The 26,727-nt window shown below is 35.0% G+C and overlaps 1 protein-coding gene and 1 long non-coding RNA gene across 2 annotated transcripts in view; one reads left to right on the forward strand and one right to left on the reverse strand.

Moving 5' to 3' along the window:
- Positions 1-10,322, reverse strand: part of Epyc (epiphycan) — a 29,717-nt gene extending 19,395 nt beyond the window's left edge. The window contains exon 1 of the mRNA XM_010633351.2: positions 10,149-10,322. Within this exon, the coding sequence (XP_010631653.1) occupies positions 10,149-10,307 (159 nt within the window). The 5' untranslated portion in view covers positions 10,308-10,322. The remainder of the gene's footprint in view (positions 1-10,148) is intronic.
- Positions 2,049-17,705, forward strand: LOC104868553. The gene is made up of 4 exons (XR_782038.2): positions 2,049-2,293; positions 11,709-11,849; positions 14,036-14,215; positions 17,518-17,705. It is a non-coding gene; the product is annotated as an uncharacterized LOC104868553 (long non-coding RNA).
- Positions 17,706-26,727: the final 9,022 nt, after the last annotated feature.

Raw genomic sequence — 26,727 nt, forward strand, 5'->3', positions numbered from 1 at the left:
CGATGGCCGTCTTCTACCTTTAATTTTCAGAAAGTTCTTCTATTTCCTCAATCTATTCAGTGCTATATCAGCACTCTATTCAGCATCATCTCCTTATTCTCCAGAAACTTAATAGACTCCCAATATCTTAGTCCTATGAAATATATCATCTAGTTCTGTCTCCAAATAATATTAGGGGAATCCCTTTGGCTAAGGGTTTAGAAACATTATCGAAGAGCAGTCAGTTTGTGTTCCCTTTCCTCTTACTTCCCTTGTTCCCCAAGTGATTATGTCTAAAGGACAATTTAGAACACCTAGTGTAGGGCAAAATAAATAATCTCATGAAGATTGAGGTTAGCAAGAGGAAGTCAGTCACGGTAATTAAAAAGAAGGTGTTATACTAAAAAGGCAGGATATTTGCAACCTCCCAAACTGTAGCACTTTATTTTTGATGGAGTAATGTCATTGTTTTGAAACTATTTTTGCTTTACTCTTTCCCAGCCTAACACAAAGCCAATTGTCCATTCTGACACAGCCTTTATTGAGGCACAAAGTCGAACAGAATAAAGAAGTCTACATAAATCAGCTCTAAAAAAGACAGGCTATTTTTCTAGGAGACCACTATCTCTCAACTTCTTGACTATCATAAGTTTTTGCACCTATTGGCATAGTAGAAATCAGACAGGCAATAAAAGAAGATTGGTAAAAATGGTTTATTGGTCTAGACACCACTAGCCTTGGGGTTTTCTTTAATTCTTTCTGTTACCATAATTTACTGATCCCCTTCAAGCTCTATTATTTCTTTGCATTTGTTACATACTAATTGTAGTCATAGCAAGAGTTGTTTTTTTTTAAATATCTGGTACTTGACTTCTTTCTTTTTAGTCTTTAATTAGAAAATTGTATCACAATTCCAAGGAGAACACTTGGAAAATGATTAAATACAGCCTCAGTATCTCTTAGATATATATCTTTTTGTCTGGAATGTGTCAAGGAATGGAGTGTACAAAATATGTTAGTGCATGTCTTTTAACTCTCCAAAGCTCACATTGAAGTGTCATAAGGAGACTGACGTAATGTCGTTGTGATTATTCTTTATAAGCCACCCACTGCACCTCACACTGACCACACTGATAGTACCTGCCAATAATTATAAACCCAACAGATAACAAAACTGAAGAGTAACATTTCTTGTATGATTTCATTGGCTGTATTAAGTATCAGCAGAAAAGAAAACACAAGGTGAGCCTCTTTGTCTCTGGAAAACTCAAGGTAGACAAGGTTTACCAAATTTGCCCTAGGAGTGTATGAGAGGAAGACTTGCGGTATTAGGAAAGATCTTATAAATATTAGTCACATTAAATGAAAACTAGTCAGGATGATCAGAGTTCAAATCTCGGATTAGAAAATACATTCAAGTAGCATTATTCAACTGACATATATGAACATTTCCAAAAACGTTTAGGACACCAATACTTTCTGGCAGACTCAGAAATGGTTGTATACCATCACTACGGGTGATGCTGCAAGACAAGATATACAGGACTATGTGAAAAAACAAGTGTGGACAGCAAAATACAAGAAAAATTAACTGAAAGAAAAGCACTGAAACTAGCACAGTGTCCAGTATTACAGAAATAAAAACTGAATTCACACACATAGAAATCATTTTTTTAACAAAAGCAAATGAGTGACCCTGAAAAAGTAGCTATGGAAAGTCAAACATAAATTTGGGTCTCACCTACAAATATTCTGATTTCTGTGCTCTGGGTGTGGTTTAGGCATTGGGGAGTTTTAAAGTTCTAAAAGGGATTCACATATTTTTTTCAAGGTGGAGAATCACTGCACCAGCAAAATCATTTGTTCTGCAGAATAGGGAGTGGGGAACAGAATCGGTAATCAAGTCCTTAAACACTGAAATGTGGAGAAAAAGCTCCGTGAGGGTGATAGATGACTTTTTTTCAATCTCCTACCCTAGGCCCCAATGGGCACAAGTTTTAGAAACATCAGCAGCAGCATGGTTCAAGGATGTACTAAGGTTTCCCTCTTTTTTTTTTTTCAGGTGAAAAAGAAAACATGCATAATGAAGAAATGTCCCTAAGAGATAGACTTCCTGCAGTGCATGCAGGAGGCAAGTGCAGAGGCTACTGGGCAAAGTGCATCCACCCAGAGGACATTTCTGGTTGAAAATTAATGAGCCTGTCACCTGACAGAGCACATACTCCTGGCAGCAGGAAGTGTCAGAAACACAGGATTTAGCATGAAAATGGGAATTCTTAGGCTGTGAATATGTAGAAAGAGAAAGACACTTCAGGTAAGTTGGTGACTGAGATTGCCATCGGTATTGGTATACACACTGGGCTAGAAAGCAGGCAAACCTCAAACTCAAACTCAGAGAAGAGAAATTGCCTAAGAGTTTTTTTATTCCCCCCTTGCTTTAATGATTCTTGAGAGTTGTCTCATCAGCTGGGGATTTAGCTCAGTGGTACCACGCCTGCCCTGAATGCAAGGTCCCGAGTTTAATCCCCATATGAAAAAAAAAAAGATTCTAAATTTTGTGAAATTAGTACCAGATTATTACCAGGTAAAACAGTTTTGGGCTGGAGGTTTGGCTCAGAGGTTCCTCCGCCTGCCTCACAAGCACAAGAGCCCAAGTTCGATCCCTAGTACCAAAAACAAACAAACAAACAAACAAATAACTTTCTCATCAAAATGACGTAGAGCACTTGGTAAATCACGTGTCACTAGGGGCACCTCTAGATTTCTGATTCCTTGGTCTGGTATTTGCATTGTACACCAGCGCCCAGCTGATTCTATTTCCCACTCAGTGACCACCTTTATGGAAGCACTGCTCCAAGACTCAGGTCTTAAACCTCAAAAACCTGAGGTCAGAATTTAAGTCCTGGTGGAAGATTTGTCCACATTGTGTCTGAGGCCATATACTGTAGACCACGGGCAATAGACACGAATGGACCAACTTTTGTACGAGGAGAAATGAAGAGTTTTTTGTCAGCGCCCAGCTGATTCTATTTCCCACTCAGTGACCACCTTTATGGAAGCACTGCTCCAAGACTGAGGTCTTAAACCTCAAAAACATGAGGTCAGGATTTAAGTCCTGGTGGAAGATTTGTCCACATTGTATCTGAGGCCATATACTGTAGACCACGGGCAATAGACACTAATGGACCGACTTTTGTACGAGGAGAAATGAAGAGTTTTTTTGTTTGTTTTTTTCCCAATTTATGGCTTTCCTCAGTTTCCACTGAGGCTCTTCTTAGGTCTCAGGCAACACAACATAATGTTTTCTGGGAATGTACTTTCCCCTAAACGTAGCAACTGTAGGAACTCAGAATTAATTTATTCTTTATATATATGACATGACAGAATTAGTGTTATAATTATATGACTAAAACTTCATTCCCATGAAACATGAAGCTCTAGGAGACTTTATACTGAACAAATATAATTTATATACAGTTTGGGAACTGTAGCTGCATCTGGAAGAGTCCACTTAGGTTGCACCTGCTGAAAGAATCCAATTTGACTCAAACACTAAGAATCTATGTGCTTGTCATGAAGCAAAGGAATTAGAGAAGGAGAATTCTCTACGGCCTACTCTTTGGACTTAAATCATAAGGCAAGAAATATCAAATTTGTGTTTTAATCCACTTAAACTTGAATAATCTAGGCTATCATTTGCATTACACTTTGTAGTAGTTCACTTTTCATTGTTACACCCAAATACCTGAGGCTGAGTAATGCATGAGAGCAAGAGACTTATTTATCTTGCAGATTGGAGTCTAAGAGTCTAGGATCAGGCTTGGTGGTGGATGGTATCATGACACAAACATGTACAAGAGGAAAAGATTTCATGTTGATACTGGAAGCCACAGAGACCTTGGAGAGACCAATCGTTCCTTTCTGTAATAATTTTCTCGTCAACTACCCACAGAATATAATAATTTTTCTCTTCAAATTCTCTTGCCTTAAATATTTCTGGAAAACATGTATGAATTTCAGGCAAACATTTTAAAAATTCAATAAATTAAATTTTAAAATTGCATAAATAAATGTTTTAAATTCCACATAAATGAGTTAATGGTCTACCCGTTCACGCAAAATCAGATTCAGAAGTGACTATCCTCCCCTATGTATTTGCTTGGTTTAGGCTATTCCCTTGCCAATTAATTCCTGTCCAGTCAACACAGGCCTTCAGCAGATACTATTTAAATTACAACTTTAAATTATAATTATTTTAGAAAATGTATTTGCAATCTTGGATATTATTTGGAGGTTTATTCAAGTGCAGTCCAAGGTTTTTGTTAAAGAAAATGGAAGTTTGAGCTTAATCTGTCTTTTAAATTATTTCACCTCACTGCAGAAATAAATCTTCAAGTTCTTCTCCATTGTAATATTATGTCGATATTTCACTTCCAGTGGTGTTAGAGGATTCTGAGCTGCTCAGCTTAGTGTAGTAAAGATGGGTTCTAATGGGTTAACACACTGGCGTGGAGATATTTTAAACGCAACAGAATTCTGCTTTGAACACAAGCCTGTTGCTGAAATCTTTTAAAGTGATCTGAATTAACTATCTGAAAGAATGTGACTATGAACACATGGCAATAAAAGCTATATTTTATATTCTACTTTATCTTGAAAATGAATGAGAAAGAAATGTATCTGGCAAAGATCGCTCAATGCCCATATTTCTGACAAAGTCACTTTCAGTTCAGGGGGATCATCTTACCTCTTGCTCCCTTAAAGAGTTTGACAGCAAAGGAGATGCATGGAGATTGTGTTCATTATAATCACTTAAAAATTGTTGTTTTTATGATTCCTTAAAATCAAATTACTTAATTTCAGAGAAAAGAAATCTCAATATTGGACAGAGTTAAGAGAAGTCAAGGTTGCAGAGAAGCAGATGAAAAATAATGCAGGCTTTTAGTGTCAGACTTCTATTTTCATGTTTAAAAATCTGGTTTATATTTTACTCTGCAACTTTTTAGCTGAATAATCTTGAACAAAATTCTCAGTCTCAGTAATTGTTGTTAAATAGGAACAATATTTTCTTTCCAAGGATAGTTTGAATTAGCTTATGTTTAAGGCATAATAAATTATATACAATATAAATATAAAGAAGTTATTGGTAAAAGCTACCATTATTTTTTCCTCAGTGAGCCTATTTGGTTGTATATTCTTTGCTGCTTCATTATTTGCGGCTTAAAATGAGAAACAAATGGTTTAACACTGTCTTTGAAAAAGTCATGTGGAAAGTCAGTCAGACATCTAAATTAAAATTTAGACTATTCTTTCTCTCCCTTCCTCAAGAGCATCTTTAATAAAGACAGACTAGTTTTTTTTTCTTCACAACATCCAGAAAAGAATATTTAACAAATGTTGAAGGAGTTAAAAATCTTTTCAAGTATGAAGTGTCAGAAATGCAAAGCAAGTGTTTGAAACTGTAATGTGTACTGCATATATTCTCCAAAGTGAGACATAATTACAAATAAAAAGATAAAACATATTGCATATCTATTGTTAATAGAGGAGATAATAGTAGAAATATATTGTTAATCAAATACATAGATAATTTTTCAAACTTTCCTTTAACCAAGTTCTATACCAATGTATTATATTTTAAAAGCTTAAAAGCTCATATTTTGATCATGTAGCCTATTTACACCATTACTATGTCCAATTAATATTCACACCATTAAAGTAAATGAAAGTTCAGTAAAAACTGGGATCATTATGTCATATCAATACATTTATTCACCGGTTTATAGCACTGCAATGCGGTTCTTTAGTCCAAACCATGCTTTAAGATAGAATACAGTGGATTCTGGATATTAGATCAGGAATCAAGCAAGTAATCAGTCTGCTGTATTACTGTTGCAGGTAATATTCATAACCAGAAATGATTTAATGACTTTTCTCAACCACTCAGATGACAATGCATACACCACCAACAGTAGACGTTAACAAAGCATGATTGAGGAGTGTGGTTTGGTTGAGTAAGTAGATTAGGTCAGTCTCACTTAGACAAAATCCTTTTCTTAAGACATCTTAGAGTTTTGCCTAAATTATTTTTCAAAGCTATTCAGAATCTATTAGACAAAGCCTAGGCCAAAGGGTCTAATACCTTAGTCAATGATGCCAGGTCTTACAATCTATCAGAAAGAACTAAAATGTATTTTAAAAGTTTTTTCAGTTGTCCTGTAAATTCATAATTTTAGAATATATAATTGTCATTTTTAGATAAATTCCAAGCTAGAGCAGTCAGAATCATACCCTTGACATTGATGATAAAAATCTGAAGAATCTGATCATACTATTCCACATTCTTTACTCACCAGGATTTTTGTTTCCAATCAGCTGTACCCTATATGGGGTTTTAATACGTTCTCTTAGAAAGTTTCACAGGATCAAGACTATCAGGAACAATTTACTTTTCTTAATGAATACAAATAAATAAATTAATTTACCAGGAGACACCAAAATCTGAACTTCCACGATTGCCTTCATGAAACCCATGCTAGTTGCCAAAATCTATGAACATAACTAGATTTTTGGCTTTATTTTACATCATTCTATAATAACTTTATAGTAGTGCTTCATATATAAAAACAATTTATATTAATACTTCGTTGATATCTGAGCGAAAATTCCAAATCTAAGTCCTTATATCATCTTATTTACTCTATTATGCTGTTTTTGTATTTCTTTTCTCATAAGTATTATGTGAGTAGGTTGATTGGATGATAGTTCTTTGCTAATGAATTAAGCTTGCAAATACTTTTAAAATTAAATCATACATAATTAGCAATTTAAAATGCATTTTTATTACAACACATACATATCTTTCTCTCTCTTTGTACCATCTCACTATAAGCCAGTTTGCTGATAACCGATGTGCTTCAACACTTTGCTACATCAGGACTAACTAATATACTTCAAGCAAACACAGGAAATGTCAGTGTCTGTGTAGGCTGGACAGTTGAATTTGACCAGGAATCTGGTTACCTAGAGAAAATTCTGTGATATCTGTGGATGTTTACATGAGACATTTACTGGGGCATGCAAGGAAAATAGTGCACATTTAGCATTTTGCAGGGAGTTTGTTACCAGGGAATATGCAAAAACTGGAGAAAGACTGCGTATCAAGATATCTTTCCACAAATACGTTTAGTAGCTTACACTTCTTGATGGCAGGAAAAATTCTCATGAAAAGTTTGTCATGAAAACCTCTGGTGCTTTCTGGGCAAGCAGAAGGATCCTGACAGTATGGAAGAGGTTAAAAATGTTTTGTAGTGAAATCTTACTCCCTTGACAGTTTCATCTAAAAACGCCCCAGTCCCAAGCTATATTTATTCTGTTGTGCATGTGTTCATCTGAAAGGAATAAGTAAAACCCTTTAATCCACACATATAGCATTCTCAAATAGAACATTCAATTACAACTTCATCAAACGTCTTTGATCATAAAGATTCTGCAAAGTAGAATAACAAATAAATTTGACTCAGATTTAATTTTGTAGATAAAAGCAGATAAGCACTAAAAATATTTTCTTTAGACTATGTAGTGGAAAAAGTAGCAAGGTAGATGAGTTAGCCACTGAGAAACCTTCTTACACTCTACACTGATGCCTAGGCTGGAGCCTTAGAGCAAGATTGGTGCTGATGATCATAAATTCTCAATGGGAAATCTCTCCAGCCTAAGAAAAACCATCTTGCCTGGCATGGTGACGCACGCCTGTAATCTCAGCACTTGGAAAGCTAAGGCAAGAATTTGAATTTGCCCCCAAATTTGAAACCAGGCTGGACTACATAATGAGTTCAGCTTGAACTGCATAAGGAGATCCTGTCTCACTCAGCGCCCCCAAATATTGTGAAATGAATCCTATAGTGAATGTCAAATAACATTTATAAAATAGAGTCACAGTCTGTTTTTAAACCTGAAATTTTATTACAAAATGAAAAGGAAAAAGATGATGAGAAATAGACAAAAAGAGTCAAGGTGAGAATGAGTAGACATTTACTGGGGCATGCAAGGAAAATAGTGCACATTTAGCATTTTGCAGGGAGTTTGTTACCAGGGAATATGCAAAAACTGGAGAAAGACTGCGTATCAAGATATCTTTCCACAAATACGTTTAGTAGCTTACACTTCTTGATGGCAGGAAAAATTCTCATGAAAAGTTTGTCATGAAAACCTCTGGTGCTTTCTGGGCAAGCAGAAGGATCCTGACAGTATGGAAGAGGTTAAAAATGTTTTGTAGTGAAATCTTACTCCCTTGACAGTTTCATCTAAAAACGCCCCAGTCCCAAGCTATATTTATTCTGTTGTGCATGTGTTCATCTGAAAGGAATAAGTAAAACCCTTTAATCCACACATATAGCATTCTCAAATAGAACATTCAATTACAACTTCATCAAACGTCTTTGATCATAAAGATTCTGCAAAGTAGAATAACAAATAAATTTGACTCAGATTTAATTTTGTAGATAAAAGCAGATAAGCACTAAAAATATTTTCTTTAGACTATGTAGTGGAAAAAGTAGCAAGGTAGATGAGTTAGCCACTGAGAAACCTTCTTACACTCTACACTGATGCCTAGGCTGGAGCCTTAGAGCAAGATTGGTGCTGATGATCATAAATTCTCAATGGGAAATCTCTCCAGCCTAAGAAAAACCATCTTGCCTGGCATGGTGACGCACGCCTGTAATCTCAGCACTTGGAAAGCTAAGGCAAGAATTTGAATTTGCCCCCAAATTTGAAACCAGGCTGGACTACATAATGAGTTCAGCTTGACCTGCATAAGGAGATCCTGTCTCACTCAGCGCCCCCCAAACATTGTGAAATGAATCCTATAGTGAATGTCAAATAACATTTATAAAATAGAGTCACAATCTGTTTTTAAACCTGAAATTTTATTACAAAATGAAAAGGAAAAAGATGATGCGAAATAGACAAAAAGAGTCAAGGTGTGAATGAGAGCAAAGGAGAGAGAGAGAGAGAGAGAGAGAGAGAGAGAGAGAAAATATGACTCATAGTTCACAGGTTATAGTTCATAAAATATTGGACATTTTTGTCTTCTTAAGAAATAGAATACATGCCTAGGTTATATCCCTGGTTATCAAAAGTAGTTATTATAAAGAATTTATATTAGAAAATTCCTGTCTCACTCAGCGCCCCCAAATATTGTGAAATGAATCCTATAGTGAATGTCAAATAACATTTATAAAATAGAGTCACAGTCTGTTTTTAAACGAGAAATTTTATTACAAAATGAAAAGGAAAAAGATGATGAGAAATAGACAAAAAGAGTCAAGGTGAGAATGAGAGCAAGGGGAAGAGAGAGAGAGAGAGAGAGAGAGAGAGAGAGAGAGAGAGAGAGAGAGAATATGACTCATAGTTCATAGGTTATAGTTCATAAAATATTGGGCATTTTTATCTTCTTAAGAAATAGAATACATGCCTAGGTTGTATCCCTGGTTATCAAAAGTAGTTATTATAAAGAATTTATATTAGAAAGGCTGCCCAAAATATAATGGGATCCTTTATAGGAGATACAGCTTCCATTTTTGTTTATTTATGGATTTTGCCACATTGTATATTAATTACATTTCAGTATTTCAAGGTCTGTTTGTTTTCTGATTGACAAAAATTATCCTGTATCCTAGAGTTATGTAAGGAACCTAGCATTTAATTAGGAAGTCGTCAGATCAGATTTTTGTAATAGGTCACAACTCTGCCAATGCCAACCTTGCTGTGGGGGAGACTGTCATTCAGAAAGGCATATTCAGTCCTGGGATGTAGTACAGTTCCCTTGTCCTTTCTCAGCTTTCTCTGAAGTTTTTTCTAATTTACTTCTATCTCACATTTTCCTAGGCCTAAATTTTCTCTGTTAAAACTTGATATAAAATCCAATTTCTTTCTCTTTCTTTTTCAGTTTGATGATGTGATTAAAAAAATTACAGAGTACTGCAAGAAAGCAAAAAGACTGTTTCAGTGTTGACCCCTAAAATGTTGAGTTTGTTCTGGAGAAAACGTTGATGTGAAATTATTAAAACTTCTCTATAAATACACAAAAATCCACTTAAAGAGAAAAACCCATCATCTCTCATTAGGTGCTTTTAAAATTCTTAAGAGTGGGAAAAGTCAGGTACCTCTGCTTGCCTGACGGGAATGTTTTCGTAGTTGTACAGGTTATCCAGGTCGTCTAAGATGGCATCGTAGGTTTCGGAGTCATAGTTGATGACCTCTGGGGTAGGAGCAGTCATAGCAGCATCAAGGATGACAAGTCCTAGAACGAGTCTCGCTAACATTTTCGCCTTTCAAAATGTCCTAGCCATGAAATAGGAAGATACATATGTATTTATTTGGCGATAGCTTACAAATAATTTGCTGGACATAGAAATGCTAATGTCAACATCAAAGAAATCAAGCTGGTAGCCTTTTTTATGTGGATAATGTATCAAAACAACCCATGACTTGGATAGATGGCTTCTCGGGACAACTGGGGACAAACGTTCACATCCAGGCACAGACTTATTCACATTTTTACAGTAGATATTTTACTTATGATGAAATTGATTTTATGCGAAGAAACGGAGAAAGGAAGATGTGGAAAGTCAGTGATTCAAAGGCAGAAATAGAAAGATAATGATTCATTTATTTATAACAATGTATTGTTTAAGAGTTTTGGCATTTAAAATGTGTTAAGACTCTTTATCCACTCTGAGATACCAGGTTTATGACGGGGATAATGGTAGTGAGGTCTATAATTCTCAGACCATTTTGTGGAAGAAACTGAAACAGTTTGTTAGTCATACAAACAATACTCATAACTTTTTCATATACGTTCAAGCCTAGGCGTTTCCAAAACCATGAAACTTTCCTCCCTCTAATTTTCCGTTCCTTTAGAGCTTATGGATAAATGCATTATTTAATACATAAATACATTAATATTCCATGCATTATTTTCAAAGTGTTCTTAACTAAATAGAACAGAAAACAAGTTCTTTTTGTCTAGTCCTTAGTATTTCATTTGGGTTCCTAATAGGTATCAGTGTTTACAGTGAGAATCAAAATGATTCTAGGTATTGGGCTAAAAGCCAATATTTGGAAAAAGTCAATTAGAAAAGGATTTAAACACTGGATTGGAGAAATTTTTTTTATAATTCATTAATAAGCATAATTCTTACTTTCCATTACAACATAAAACAGGGGATTTCCTTCAAGATCTTTAAGTTTAATTATTTTCTCTCTGTGTGTACTCATTTGAATACATTGCAGTTTATAGACAAAAAAACTGATGCTTAATTATAAATGTTTAAGTTGACCTATAAGGAGCATTAATAATGACCATTTATTCAGCAGGCAATATATTATAAAACTGTTTATAAAGCATATCTAATTTTAAAAGATTTTGTATTTCAGACACACTTTTTGATTTTATTTAAAATCAGTACACGTGGAGTTAGTACTCATTCACAAATAAATTCATGATAAATGCTACTTCTATAGGTGAAAGCATTGCCAGACAAACTGACCTTCAGTGTTTTGAAAGAAAGTCTTTATGAAGTAGGTTCAGGCAGAAGGATCTAAAATTCCTCTGAGAATAAGAAGCAGTACAAGGAGTCCCTTTTTATCCCCTACTATGCTCTCTTCAAATGAGTTTTTTATTCACACTGAATAAGCTAAGCCTCTATTTCACTTGCTTTCAGGCAAATATTTTCAGGAATGTAGATTTGGAGCTGTTCTGGGCAATTACCAGCAGTCTTACTTAACAAAACAGGAGAATTTGCAAACCTTCCAAAATCCATCCTTCCATATTCAAGTGGGCAGCATTAACAGTGGCTACTAAGGTAAAATAGTATTTTACTTGTACATTTCTGACAACTTCTATTGTTCAATGAAATTACTTACTGATGTGTTTTTTTACTTCCCACTTCACATTTGATTATAAATGGCTATGCATCTGAGTTTACTTGCCTCTGCCATATCTCCTAGCACTCTCAGCAGTAACAGGTTGTGTGAACCACAGAAATATGAAGAGCACTTATTTATCTTCAGTTTAAAAATGGATGTTTCTTTTTTTCAAGTCACTATTAGCCTTTAATGTAGTTTCTTAATTGAAACTTTGTTGCTCTCTTTGCACCATTCCATAACCTTTGAAAAATTAGGTATATTAAAGCTTAGAATGTTTACCTGAAAAAGACATTCAAAATGCATGATACCATAAGATCATTAGCATATTTTAAAATGCCTAAAATACCAATATTTTCTCCCCTTGCACAACATTTCTATCAATATCAATCAATACTATCTGCATCTACTGCCAAGGTTGTGGTCTGTGTCTGAGCTCTTGATTTAAGGAACACACTGGAAACTACTATAATTTTATTGGCATCTGTTACGATTGCAAAGATCAAAGATTTTCTCTATGTTATTAACTCCTAAGCAGATCCAAAGTTTTGGTTATTCCAGAAATAATACACAAACAAAGTCAACAACAAAATTAAGCCACATATACTGGATCAAAGTTCGCAGCTCCCTGTGAACAGCTTTGAAGCAAGTAGAGTAATTTTTTCAAAGATTGGAATAGTAGGAAGAAAAACCCTAATCCACAAATCAAGCAACTTACCTACGTCTCCCACTTGGACGAATGGCACAAAGCGACTGAGGACATCAAGCCAGGGATGTCTGCTCCTGACCAATGGATGTAAACTCTACCTTGTGGGAGGGGGAATTTATAATACTACACTTTCTATTTGGAAAAGCTAACCTTGAGAAATGCTTCTCTGCTGCTGAAAACTCCAAATTATTTCATAGTAGCCCAAGCTCAACAGCAAGATCGGAGTGACACAGTCTATAAAGCTCTTAAAATTATGCTAACAGAGTTATAAATGTTGCCTATGTGTCACCTAACAAATTTTAAATGGAAAAAGTTGATTTTAATGCACCCCATATGCAACAAATTCATCAAGTCTGAGAGGAAGTTAATGTATACAGGAATGCTGTAGGTGACTATTTTATGTGTTCTAATTAGTCATTTTCCAACCTTTCATGTCTTGAATTAATTTCCTCACTTGTTAATGTTAACTGAAATGTAATAAATGTTACAAAAGTCTTACATGTTCAAACTTGGCTAAGTAATAAAAGGCTATCAAAATCATTTTGATTGCCTGGAATGCTTTAACAATGAAAAATTAACATTTTTCATGAAAATTAAAATAATTATGTTTATAATGCATTGATATGACCTGACTTCTGGAAAGAAAATGCTCTTTTTGTTTTGTGCTTTTATCTATCAGAGCCGAACAAATCAAATTACATTAAAAAACTTGCCTGAATAGAAGACTTGTTTTATGCTCTTGATACCCAAAATGTTTTGTGAAACTTTTGTTACAGATATGGAGAGAAAAAAATATTGCATATTAAATTTCTATTTCTCACTTTGGTACTGTAAAAGTTGCAGAGAAAGATGAAATTTAAATCTCTCATTCTGTACATCTAAATTTTATGTAAATCTAGGACTCCATTTCTTTGGAACAAGAATCTGTCCTCTGTGTGCCAAATTAACAACTACTTTGAGTGATGCTGAAAGCTGGTTTGGTTGTGAGCAAAGTGAGGGGAGAGTACTGCCTGTTTTTAGGGTTCTCTCGCTCTCCCTTCTACCTCTTTCCAATCTTTCTTGCTCCTTAAGCATCTTTGTCCATACCACTCTCATTTCAACATTTCAAAATCTGCTTTTCACCGTGAAAGCTCAAGTTTGTAAGCATCTCGTGGAGATCTAATCACCACTCAGCGTCGAGGAAGGATTAATTACCAGTCCCAGCCTTTCTTATCCTGGGTAAATGTCCTCTGCTCTCGTGATAACTTTCCTAATAGAGCCCAAGCTCTGCTATCAGAAATCCTTAGGGGATCACTTATTATTTAGTAACTGAAGTTTTGTGTGTTTTATCTTTCTAAATCCCAAAATATTTTACACAACTTTTATGGTGCTAATCTTTGCAAAATTAATCAGAAACCATCTTTATTTCTTTGACAGAATTAATTTTAAGCAGAAGAGATTTCCAGTGGTTGCTTTCTATCCATGCTGCAGCAGTAGTGAGCAGAGCACAGCAGTCACGCTGAGGACAGCCCACTGCGGTTGCCTGTCCTTACCACTGGTCCTCAAAGACAAAATCAAGAGCCCCAGGAGGGTGGAGATGGATCCCAGTCCCTTATTGTAAGTAATGAAATCACTGTTTGCAATCTTCAGTTCCCTTTTTATAAAGAGCTGTGAGGATGTGTCCATGTTGCTTCCGATGTGTTCTGTTCATCAGCAGAGTACAAAATGTCAGACCTTCCGTGTCACCATAGCCGCATTGTCTTGCCTATATCGCCCCATCTTATCCACAGTTCTTCTCCCAACATCTGTCAAGCCTGATTTGATAATCTACAAACTCACATTTGTCCTCAGTTACTTTGGAAAAATCTTTGAATGCTTCCTTTGTCTTCAAAGGATCTGGCTGCCTCCTACTGCAGTTTTCTACTGTCTTCCTGCTCAAGTCTACTCAAGCACTTTCTGCTTGCTGCTAGTCACTCACATAACTCTAGAATAGGGGGATTTTTCTTCTTATTAAAGTTCTCTTCCATGTAGCCTCTTCTCTTCACTTCAATAACTTTACTCATTTCGGAAGCCATGACACTGGGCTTCGTTGCCTACGGATTCTTCCCTGTCATCAGCAGCTTCACCTCCTTGACCGATTCTCTCCTGGCCGTGACTCCCATTCCCAGCTCGTTCATGCTCTCCACACATATCCTTGTCTTCACACCCGGTGACATGACCATCCATGTGTATGACTCATCCGTCTTAGTCACTTTCTAAGCCCAGTCCCAGAATCCCACAATTTAAAGGAGAGATTTATTTTGGCTCACAGCTTCGACATTTTTAGGCTGTTGTTGGTAGGCACAAATGCAGACATAACAAGATGAGTCTGGTGTGGAGGAAAGTTGCTCATCTCGTGGATAACAGGATGAGAAGAAAGGGAGGAGCCAGCCACAAAAATACACCGTCTAGGACCTGCCCCCTGTGATCCACCTCCAATCAGGCTTAGCATTACATTCAGCTCCTGGGAGTTCAGCATGGGTGAATCCAGTGGTGAATAGGAGCACATCCATGTTCCAATAATCTTCCACACGTGTGAGAATTCGGGGGACATTTTAGTGCTGAACCCTAAACACGATCCTTCACGGTGACCTGCCATTATTTTATCTTCATCTGCATAGTGAAGCTACCACATTTCTACTCAACGAAGCAACATCACTCCCAGACCCTCCAATTTATTATCTTCAGTCATCTCATAACCTTTACTAGAGTGGGATTGTTATCATCTGTCTTTGTGGCTCATGAGATCTCCATTCTCTAGACTCCATCACTTTATCACTGTCCACTACATCTCTCAGCTTAACCGCCTCCTTTCTCTTAGATTATAAAAACAGTTATCATAATCATTCCCAAAGACTTCCTGTCCTCTTTTTTCTTTTTCCTTGGGTCGTACCCACATGGGAAAACCTCAGCCTTGATTGAGTACAACTTTCAACTCTCTCCTCTCCAACATATGAGAAACTATGAACACAGTATTTGTGAAAATCACACACAGCATTTTAAATTCGAAAAGATAAACTTTACTCTTCACTGCCAGATCCAGTGTGTTTCTCATACTGATTCCATTTCTAATACTCAGATAATTATTTTGTGGTATATCTTTATTATCACACCAAGAATGATAACATTGAGACCACAATATTAAGTAAAATATATCAGACACACAAGCTTGAATATGAGATATCTAAAACATAGGGAGCAAAATAAAAGATAGATAATAGAAAGTAGAGAGACAGGTCTTTGTCAAATGGGAAGTGAATCAAGTGATGGAAGGTGCATGGAGGGAGGGGAGAAGAATGAGATGCAAAAATAACTGAATTGTGTTCCGTACATGTCATAATCCCCACAAAGAAGATAATCATCACATGCTGCACACAGGTACTGATAAAAAACAAAAACTGAAAGAACGGGTTGGTTTGGAGGAGTCCTGGGCATATTAGTATGCACTCTGTAAGTTATCTATCCCATTGTTTCAGATATGTGCTAATTTATTGTGTTTATACTGCTAGCTTCTCTGGGCTCAGTGAAGAGAGAGTTTTATGCTTTTACTTGTTTCTTTATTCTTTCCAAGAGACAATCTTCTTTGCCTATGAATTGTACTCTGAGTAACATTTTGGCTGCTCCTTTAAGATTATGATACACAGTAGACTAACTATTGTTATTCTCTAATTATTTTTCATGAAATCTTGTTTTATTTTTTCATAGAAGTAAGATGAGTTCTACTTATCCTTTTTTATTAATATTTACTTGTACTGTGTTATGCGAAATATGAAAATAAAAAAATCTTATCATATCAGAGATTCCTTAAATATAATAATTGTTAGCTAACACAGTGAATACTTAACTGTCTTCTATGACATGGCAAATCAGTTTATGAGTGTTGTGGGAGCTAATGTAATATGACCTTCCTATAGGAAAAAAGAAATGGGAGAAGTAGTGCAATAAATAACTTTCTACTGTCAAATCTACTTGTACTTATTATGATTCTTCTTTGATTTCCCTTCTGTGACTGCAAAGAATTTAAAAGTATTTGCCAAATGATAGCTAGGATCATTTTCTGTTTCATCTTCTGAAGGTTTGCATTTGTTGCATTACCTCCGCCTTTCAATATCTTGCCCTCTACTAGATCAATTCTGTGAATATATTACACATTCTCAGGCATTAGGGTCAGAATGTTATTCTATACAAAACAACTGAACTGAATAAAAATCAGTACAAAGTGGCAAACACAACAGCAATTTAGTGAACGAACTAATTACTGAGGAATTCAAAATCAAATTATTTTAAAACACCAGAGCTAGAGGCCTCCTTTCTCACAAATGAGATCAAGTAAAATTTAAAATTGTTTTTACAGATGATTCAGCCTGCAATTCTTTCATTTTGATTGGCTTTTACAATTATACACCATTTCAAAAAATGACTTTTGAACCACACATTTTTATATCACTATTATCCCAATTCTATGCTTTTCTTTTTACAGGAAAAATAATCTCAAATTACTGCTATTCATAGGCTATTTCACTTTGCTTTGTTCTATTTCCTCCATTCCATTGCCTCCTCAATCGTCTGCAATTTGAGCTCTATATTCCCCTAGTATCTGGCCTTGTTTGACAGCTGTCTGCCTTTGTTTTAATGTTTTTATTATACTTAATTTTTCTCCTACCTTATTGGCTTTGCCTTTTTTGTATCCAGCCTCTAAATTTTGAAGTGTCTAGGGTTTTAATCTTTATGATTCATCTTTTCTGTATTCGTCCTTTCTCCATGGGTGACCTCATCCAGTTTCATGCTTTAATTATAGTAGAAACAATAATAATATTAATGATAACTAACATTTTGAATACTTACTGTAAGCCTGTCATTGTTTATTACCCTTTCTTAAGGAAGAAGAAACTAATGTCTAGAGACGTTAAGTGACTTCAACACCACGTATGAGACAGCCAAAATGAAAGCTGAGTCATTCTGGCAGCAGAGTCCAACTTCAAAGCCCAACACCAAACTACCATCTTCTGCTTAAGTCTTACAGCTCTACATTCCTAGATCTCACATTTCCCTCTGAGTTACACATTCTAACAAGTCACTGGATATTTGGAATTTGATGTCTTCACTTGAATGTTACCTTAATCTGTTTTTTGTTACTATAACTGAATGCCACAGACCGAACTGCATAAAGAATAAAAAAGTCTTCAAATCACAGTTAGTAAGACTGGGAAGTTTAAGAAAATGATATAGGCATCTAGTGATGACTCTTGCAGGTGAGGACACTGTAAAATCTCAAGGTGCTACAAGATATCAGATGGCAAGAGAGTCCTAGCTCAGGTGTCTCCATTTCTTATAAAACCAAAATTCCATTTGCATTAGATTCCATTTTATGGCCTCTTTAATTGCTTTAATTATCTCCCAAAGATAATTTAACCTTAATTATTTCCAAATCTCCAAATACCAATCCGATTAAATTTCATGTACTTCAAACATATACTAATAAATAAAATAAAATGAAGTGAAATAAAAGTTTCTGCATTGCTCAGACCTCCCAGTGGGGATTAAATTCTAAGATGAGTTTTGGTGGGGACGTTCAAACCATAGCAGTCTCTAATTGGAAAGTCACAGTGAGCCTGAAATGATGTTTTTTGGTTGTTTGGGCTTAACCCAGATTTTGTTCTTTCTTTTGCATTTTTGGTGCTATCACATCCAGTTAGCAGGCTTCAGCTCAAAGACTTAAGATTCTTATTTTTCCCATTTCCCTAATGTCCCATCCTATCCTCCCAGTCACAAAAGATATCAGTTCAACTTCAAATGTATCTAATGTATCTCTTTCCACCATCTATTCCCACCTGGAATACCAAAAATGGTGAAACAAATCAAAGCAGTGCTATCATGTCTTCCTCCTGAGTACTTCTATTGTGATCTCCAAAAGCTATCAGAGAAGTGATAAAAATGTAAATGCAAAGGGCAAAGACTGTTCTGGTTACTTTCAGCTGAAGAGGTTGTAGCTGTGATCAGCAGTCAGAGTTACTCTACAGAGGGTGCATCTAAAGGCCCTCGGTAGGCACCAGGCATTGTCATGTTGGGTAGACTCGTAGCTTTGAGTCTGGAGGAGACAGTTAAGAATACATGGGCCAAATAATGAGGTCAACAGGGTAACTATGAATGTAGCCAACTAGCGTTTCTACCAGGGGGAACTAGTAATAGCCTCCCACGAAGAGGACAAGGAAAGCATCGGAAGGGTACTTCAGACATAGAAGTTGTATTGTAGTTTAGCAGTTATGAACTTTTTACAAGGTCGATCTGGTGGATCCTGGCAAAAGAAGTCTAGCCCATTTGTTGTTGGTTGGCTCCATTTGTATGACTGCTTGGAGTTTGGAGGCTTCTAGGCAAGAATAAACAAAACTTTTAAGAAATTAGAGCATGTATAATCTAAGCATCCTCTCCTTTAATCAATATTATCTAAGTGACTATACTTATTGTAATCTTATGTGTTGGTCATAGTTTTGCCCCATCTCAAATCTCCTCACTTCGTGGCTTTTTCCCATAAAACACCTTTGAGAGGCAGGGTCAGCAGCGGGCAACTCACTTGCTGGTCCCTTCTGTCTCTCTTAGAAAGAAACCATCTTTCTCTCAATACATTTTTCCTATTTAAAAAAAAAAATAAATGCATGCTTTTTTCTGTGAAAATATTAATTAGCTTCACATTTCTCTTCAAGTGACCTTTAAACTCCCAAGCCATGATCTGAAGAGCTGGCTTCCTCTCTGTTAGATCCTTTTGCTCTCTCCACACTGTGATCACGCTCGCCCACCACAGTTCCTGGGTTACAAGACTATCGATGACCTTTCTGTTCAGGAATAACGCCAAGTCATGTTTCTTTAGCATACTGTATTCAATCATTCTTGCTCATTTTATCCTGCCTGCCTCATTTTGAAGACTGTGAGGTTTCTGCAGAAAAATCTCCGCAGAGGCTTTCCTGACGGCTGCATGGGAAAATAGACCCTCTCTCCCTTCCCTTCACAATCCCATATTTCACCACCTTTACTTTGTCATAGCATGTGACCCTATCTGCCTTTACAGTTTTCTGTCTTTACTTACGATGAGTCTTATATATTATAGCTCTGTTTAAAGGGAATATAAATTCCATCAAGTGTGGAGAATATGACTAGTCTGGATCATAGGGTCTAAAACAGTCCTTGACCCAGAATTCATGCTTAGTGTTCCTTGACCAAGTTAACTAGAAGTTTGTTGAATTGATAAATAATAAGTAATTACTTAATAACTGCTATTATTTGCTTGGACTATTCTAATATATACAGTTGAATATATAAATATATGTTACCCACAGTTACTAATTTTTCTGTATTTTTGGTTACTTTTCTTCTATTCTAGCTAATTTTTAAGCTATCCAGGCATACTTTTCCAGCTGCTCTGCATGGGCCTTTTATTCTTTAATTTCTTTGGCACTGGGGATCGAATTCAGGTCCTTGAGCTTGTGAGGCAGGCAGCAGAACGACTGCACAATATCCCTGGCCCTGCACGGGCCTTTTAAAGTAAGGCTTTTGTTTAATACGATGGTAAGCCTTACTTTGTAAACAAAGATATATGGAATGAATTTGAGGTTAGAATCCAAGAATTTGGGGTTCATTTAGTTCTTCTTCTGGTAAAAAGTAAAAAAAAAAAAATCAAATTAGTTCATAGGAAAGGGAATGCATTGTCCCAAATAACTGCAAAGTACAAGTTTCTCTGTTTCCATGAAGCTTTCTCCTGTTTTCATGGGTCACCCAGAGGAGGCAGTTCCATCTCTTTCATCCTTTCAGGTTAAAATCCAGAGAGAAAAAGAATCCTTCAACATATTTCCCTTTGTGTCACTTGCTCTAATCAAACTACATAACTTCGCTCAAAACTTGAAAAAAAAACCCAAAATGAATTTGGAAGAATTTATTATCATAATTAACCGATTTCTCAGCTTGTAACATCGACTACTTCATAACACTTAAAGCTACCTGGCACTACTGTGTAATTTATCCATTTATTTCCTCTATGTGAACGTAATCTCCATGCAAACGTGGTTTACATGAGTTTTCATTGCTGTGTTGCTCATATGATACAGGGTAGTCATTCATCACATAAAGATGGTAAAATGAATTAATGAACTGACTTAGACTTTAGGCCAAATGGTTTTATTAAACTTTAAGTGATTGAAAAAAATGGGTGGAGAGTGATTCTCAGAAGGAATTAGTAAAAGAAGGGTGAAGAAATTCTGTGTAGCAAAAGCTTTTCAACTTGAACACAGAAGCTGTCAATAAACTATTTTGGCTCAGATGTAGAATTTTTGGCTGAATTTTTTTATTTTTATCAGTCTTCCAAATGTATTATATGCATAAGTCCAATAATATTTTGACAAGTAAGATATTATGATAATGTTAATAAAGTTCTTTTTCTTATTTAGCATATGGTACAGTATATTTTCCATATAATTTTACATTGCTTAAATCTATTTACTAATTAATATAGTGATTATAGCCACCATTAGTGTTTATTTTATCACTATAATTTGGATTTAATTTGTTCCTTTATACTTGTTTTTTGCTCTGCTGCATTTTTTAAAAAGTCATTTTTAGCATAAATTTTATATAAACATCATAAAAATACAAGGATTATAATTGATTTGGAAAGGCAAAACAAGCACTACCAAAATGCTCACAATGCAAAATTGTTACATCTTTATATCTACAGATAAAAGAGACATAGATTACTAGAATGAACTTATAAAATATTATGTAATACAATTTTCTTTTCTTTTTTTTCAGCTTTAATTGAGTTTATTGGTACATTTTAGGGATACAGTACAGTTACATTCATTGTTGGGATCTTGTACCTCTACATGACAGATCTTGATTCTCATTTTTTCCCCTTACCTCTGCCCTCCCTTCACCCCCTCCTCCCCTCCCCATCTACAAACTCTTTATTTCCAACTTTTCATTCTCTCACGTTTTTCTTTTCCCTTTTTACTCTGTCCCTACCCATCCCACCTTCCCTACACCTTTAGCTCCTTAAATTACTAACATTCAATATGAGAAAAATTTGCTTTAACTAAAACAATTGGTGAAAAACATAGATATTTTATACTAATAACGTTAGTATAAATTAACTAAAGAAAAATATGAAAAAATTGAGAGTGAAATATTTTTGGCATATATACAATTTTAATATACTCGTTTACGTTTATTCTTCATTCTACTTTCTAATATTTGTTATATTTTTACTTTACAAAGTTTAGTAAGTTTTTTCTGTCTGAGTGCACACCATATTAGTATACTTTGAGAGGTTCTATTGTCTCTTGTGTGCCCAATATTAAAACACATTTAATCTCCACAATGGACCCTACAAAATATTTTCTATTAATGAATTTTCCCAAGATTATAGAAATGAAGTTTTTCAGAATTGAAATTATGAAAACTTAGGTCCTGACAGTTCTTTTTGTCCCATTTTATGAAACTGTGTAATACTTTATTTGACTTGTTATATATGCACATGATATTTAGTACCAGCGATCTATTCATTTTTCTACATCAGCCTCATTTTTCAAATGTCTGATTTTAAAAAAAAATCTTTTCAGGTACTTTTCTCCTTCAGATTTTCCCCCCAATCTTTTGTGCTAATCATTTCTTGTGTTTGAAAATATCCACAAACATTTTATTTCAGGACAAACTGTTCATAAAAATTTCTTGGACCAAATGCTTAGAATGTTAAGCATCACTTCATTGTCTTCTGGAACAAAAGTTTGCAATGGAAAAGACTGAGGCCAAGCTAATTATTTGTCACTGCTTAGGTCACTTGCTTTTTCTCTCCTGAGTCTCATCAGGTGTTTTTTAGATCTTTTACCTTGGAACCTTTACCAACGGATTACTTTATGTTCTTGTACTAATTTTTCCTAAAATAATAGGTATAATTTTCTTTGCACTTTTTTCTTTACTCTTACTTGGGATTTCAGTAAAAATATATTTTTTGAATTTTATTTAGTGTTATAATCTTTTTTCTGAAATGATAAGCACATCATTTTGAAACTTGATTTACTATTTTCCATTTTCATCAGTTTTTACTCCAGTAAGTTCTATTCCTTTCTCTGCTTTTTTTTTTTTTTTTTTTTTTTTTTTTTTTTTTTTTTTTTTTTTTTGGCACTAGGGAGCTTGGGAACTTGTGCTTGCTAGGCAGGCAGCAAAACCACTGAGCTACATCCCTGGCCTTTTACTCCTTGATTATCTTTAATAAATCTTTTGAAATATTCCCAAGAAGTAACAAAGGCCTGCTCTTATGCAACCTTCTCTAACAGAGTCCTATTTGAGTTGGAAAAGATAAAATCAGCTAATTTCAGCCCCCTCTACCCTTCCTAGCTCACAAAAGGGTTGAGGGGGGAGGATCAAGAAATGCTTCTGAAAGTTTTAGCTCAGGAACTCATATCTACTGAAATCTGAGATTGAATCATAAGCCTATATCGAATGCTTATCCTCCTTAACACCATACCATAACATCAACAGAACTTCAGTATGAAAACAATGATTACAACTGAATTTCAAGACATACGACTTTATTTAATAAGGAGTTTTTAGAAAATGCAAAAACAATGGAAGAAAAAATGTCCAAGGGGGAAACAAAATTCTGGCATCTACAGCGACACCAAATATTAAAAACAGCCCAACTCTCCTCCAGTTTAACAAGAAATGTCTGGCGATTTTAGTGCTTAATGCTAGATACATCTTGCCAAAATTTTGAGCATACAAAAAAAATTACATGGCATAAAAAAGCAAGAAAAAGCAATTTAAAGAGACAAAATATCAGAATGAGAGTCAGATACAACACAGATTCGGGAACTATTAGTTAGAGAATAAACAATGATTTGGATTGATTTTTAAGAACGCTAATACAAAAGTAGCTAACATGCAAGAATGAACTGATGGCAGGAAGAAGTTATAGAAATCAAAAACACTGTAATACAGATGAAGAATTTTTTCATGAACTCATCAGCAGACTAAACTTAGCTATGAAAAACAACCAGTAAGTTTGGAAAAAATATGAATGGAATATTGAAGAACTCTGGAACAATTACAAAATATGTATACAGAATTAACAGAAATACCAAAATTATGTGAAGGACAGAAACAGAAGAAATATTTGAAGTAGTAATAACATAACTATTGAGTATAGACACATAGTCATTAAATTATAAGTCCATGAAACAAGACCACGTAGGAAAAACATGAAAAACTATGCTGAGGCATATCATACAAATTACTCAAATGCAAAGACAAAGAGTTCTTTGAAGAATCTCAAGAGAATTCAGCAAAGTGGTGAGATCCTATCTTTATTATTTATTAAATTTCATCTTTTTTTTTCCTCCTTTTTCCTGCATCGGGAATTGAACCCAGGGCCTGAGTCACGCTGCACAAGCACTTACCACAGACCTGCAGGACCTGCATTAGTAGATGAGGGTGCTTGTCTTTAGAGGCATCAATGTTAGAATTACACCGAACTTGTAATCAGAATCCATGCAAGCAAGAACAAATAAAATGAAGTACTGAAAGTGCTGAATGATTTCCCACCAAATCCTACAATTATGTACCTAATGAAAGCACTTTTCACAAATAAAGGAGCAATAAAGACCTTTCACACAAGTGTGAATTGATTGAATTTGTCACTCGTGGCTCTTCTTACAAGAAAGTCCTTTAGAGAGCTCAGCTCTTCTTCAGAGAGAAGGGAAATATGTGGTGGCGAACCTATGGCACGCGCGCTGCACTGGGCATGCAAAGCCCTCTCTATAGGCAGGTGGGCCACTTCGCCCGAGGAACCATGCGTCAGATATTCAGCTTTAATTGGAGTGTTGGCACTTTGTGATAAGTAAGTGGGTCTTGGGTTTCATTTGGGGCAATCGGTCTCTAAAATGTTCGCCATCACGGAATAGGTTGTAAACTTGGGTTTATGAGCATGAAAGGAAAAATAAAAATAAAAATAGTATCTCATTTCCCCTATTTTTAACTATACTTTTCTTCGAAGTAATACTGGTTTCCTCAAAGTCCTACTAGCTTATATAGATGTGGATAAATAAAACGATATGAAACAATGCGATAAAGGGACGGGAAAAATGAAGTAGTAATACTATTTACATAAATTGTATTCGTAAGTTCCCCAAACTACAGGCATTCAAAGCATCCTTCAATATGTATATGGATAAAAATATAACATTTTTATTGATGTACAATTATTCAGGAATTTAAAAAAAGCCTGAGCTAGCAAGTTGAAAAGACTTAGAGAAAAAGTGAATGCACACTGTTGAGTAAAAGAAGCCAAATGTAAAGTTGGCGTATTGTATGATTCCAAATGTGTTACATTCTGAAAAGATAACACAATGAAGTCAGTAAATATTAATGGTTGAGGGAGTTTTGGACGAGGTGGAGAGGTGTGAACAAGTGAAGCACGGGGAATTTTTAGAACAATGAGACTGTTTTGTTTAATCCTCTCATGGTCGATACAAAACAATATGCACTTGTGAAAGCACAGAACTGTACAAAAATAGTGAACTTTAGTATTAATGCTCAGCTTTGGTTAATACTGTATTATTAGTGATGCATTAATAATAGCAAATGTCGCATACTAATGCTAGACATCGATGATGGCAAAGTGTGTGTGGGAGGAAATAGGGTACGATGGGCATCTCTTACTACCTCCCTCATATTTTGCAATTCTAAAACGGTTGTAAAGATTTTTCAGTATTGTTGTTTTGTATCAAAAGATTAATATATTCTCTTACAAATTTCATTTACTTTTTAACCACACAGTGTGTACATCACATGGAGACTGCATAAATTTTCCACCTTAGCAAATATTTTTTTGCTAAAGAAAACACTTGAAATCAAAAGAGGCTTTTACTGCAGCAAGCAAATGTATCATAAAATACACTTATGGTGTTCTCATTACAGAGAATCCTCTGATTTCTAACGTTTGCAGGCTGCATAAATGTCAACAGTCTTAACATTTCGCTCCTGAAGTTTCTAAATCTGATGTTTGTATTTATTGCAATTAATATGTAGTCTTCTCTTGGCTGAAGTTTCTTTATGCTGATTTAACAGTTAAATTGCATGTTGTGAATTAAATAAGTTGATGCTTACACTTATGTACAAAGTTCTATGTGTTTTGTATTTGCTTTTACAGATGATGTAGATGAGTAAGCTTTTTGCTTTGAGTTTTATTCAGATCCCTAAACATCATCCAAAGCTTCCTATGCCTCAACTATCAATTTCACTATGCTGTGCATACCTTGCAAAAGCATTCAGTACAATTTTTACAAATTTTTCCTAAGTTATTTCTCTCTTTTTCTTATGTTTGTTCACTACAGGAATTTTCCAAGTTTCATTTTTCAAAAAAAGTATATATTTGGCATCAGCATTCATGAGGAGAATATATAATAAAAATAAATACATTCCAGGAATAGAATTGAAAAGCAGGATGTTAGGTTTATTAGCAGTTAATAAAGTATTAGCCTAAATTCTGTTATATCATTTCTCTTATAATTAAAAATCATATTTCTGTTTTACATGGACAAACTTAGACAATCTGTTTGTAACAGCCAGGGGACTTTTGTATGTAAATGACTACAGAATTTTATATTTCTATAAATGGTCTAGTCTGAACTTTCTTAAATTTTCTACAGAGCATAATTTTACACTGTTTTTAAAAAATTAATTTTATTGGTACATTTAATGTATACGATATAATGACATTCATTGTTGAAAATTTGTACCTTTCCATAATCAGTCTTGGTTCTTTTAAAAGGTTCTTTATCGACGTCCTTGTTTATTTCCAACAAGCAATGTCTCTTGCTCTTAGACTTAGGCATACAACCCTCAATTCAATTACAAACATAGTTTTTGGCATGGCCTCCTGTGTTACCATCCTATTTGTCTGGTGCAGGCCTCACTTTCCATATTCACTCAGTAACAGTAATTTTCTACTTCTTCTGAAACAACAAGTTTTTTCCCATCTCAGATTCTTCATATATGTTATTCATTGAGCATGCACTTTTCTTCTTATCAAGAAATACCATCACTAA

The sequence above is a fragment of the Fukomys damarensis genome, unplaced genomic scaffold, assembly GCF_012274545.1.
Source record: "Fukomys damarensis isolate Sample0158 unplaced genomic scaffold, DMR_v1.0_HiC HiC_scaffold_15, whole genome shotgun sequence".
In the NCBI taxonomy this organism is placed as follows: Eukaryota; Metazoa; Chordata; class Mammalia; order Rodentia; family Bathyergidae; genus Fukomys; species Fukomys damarensis.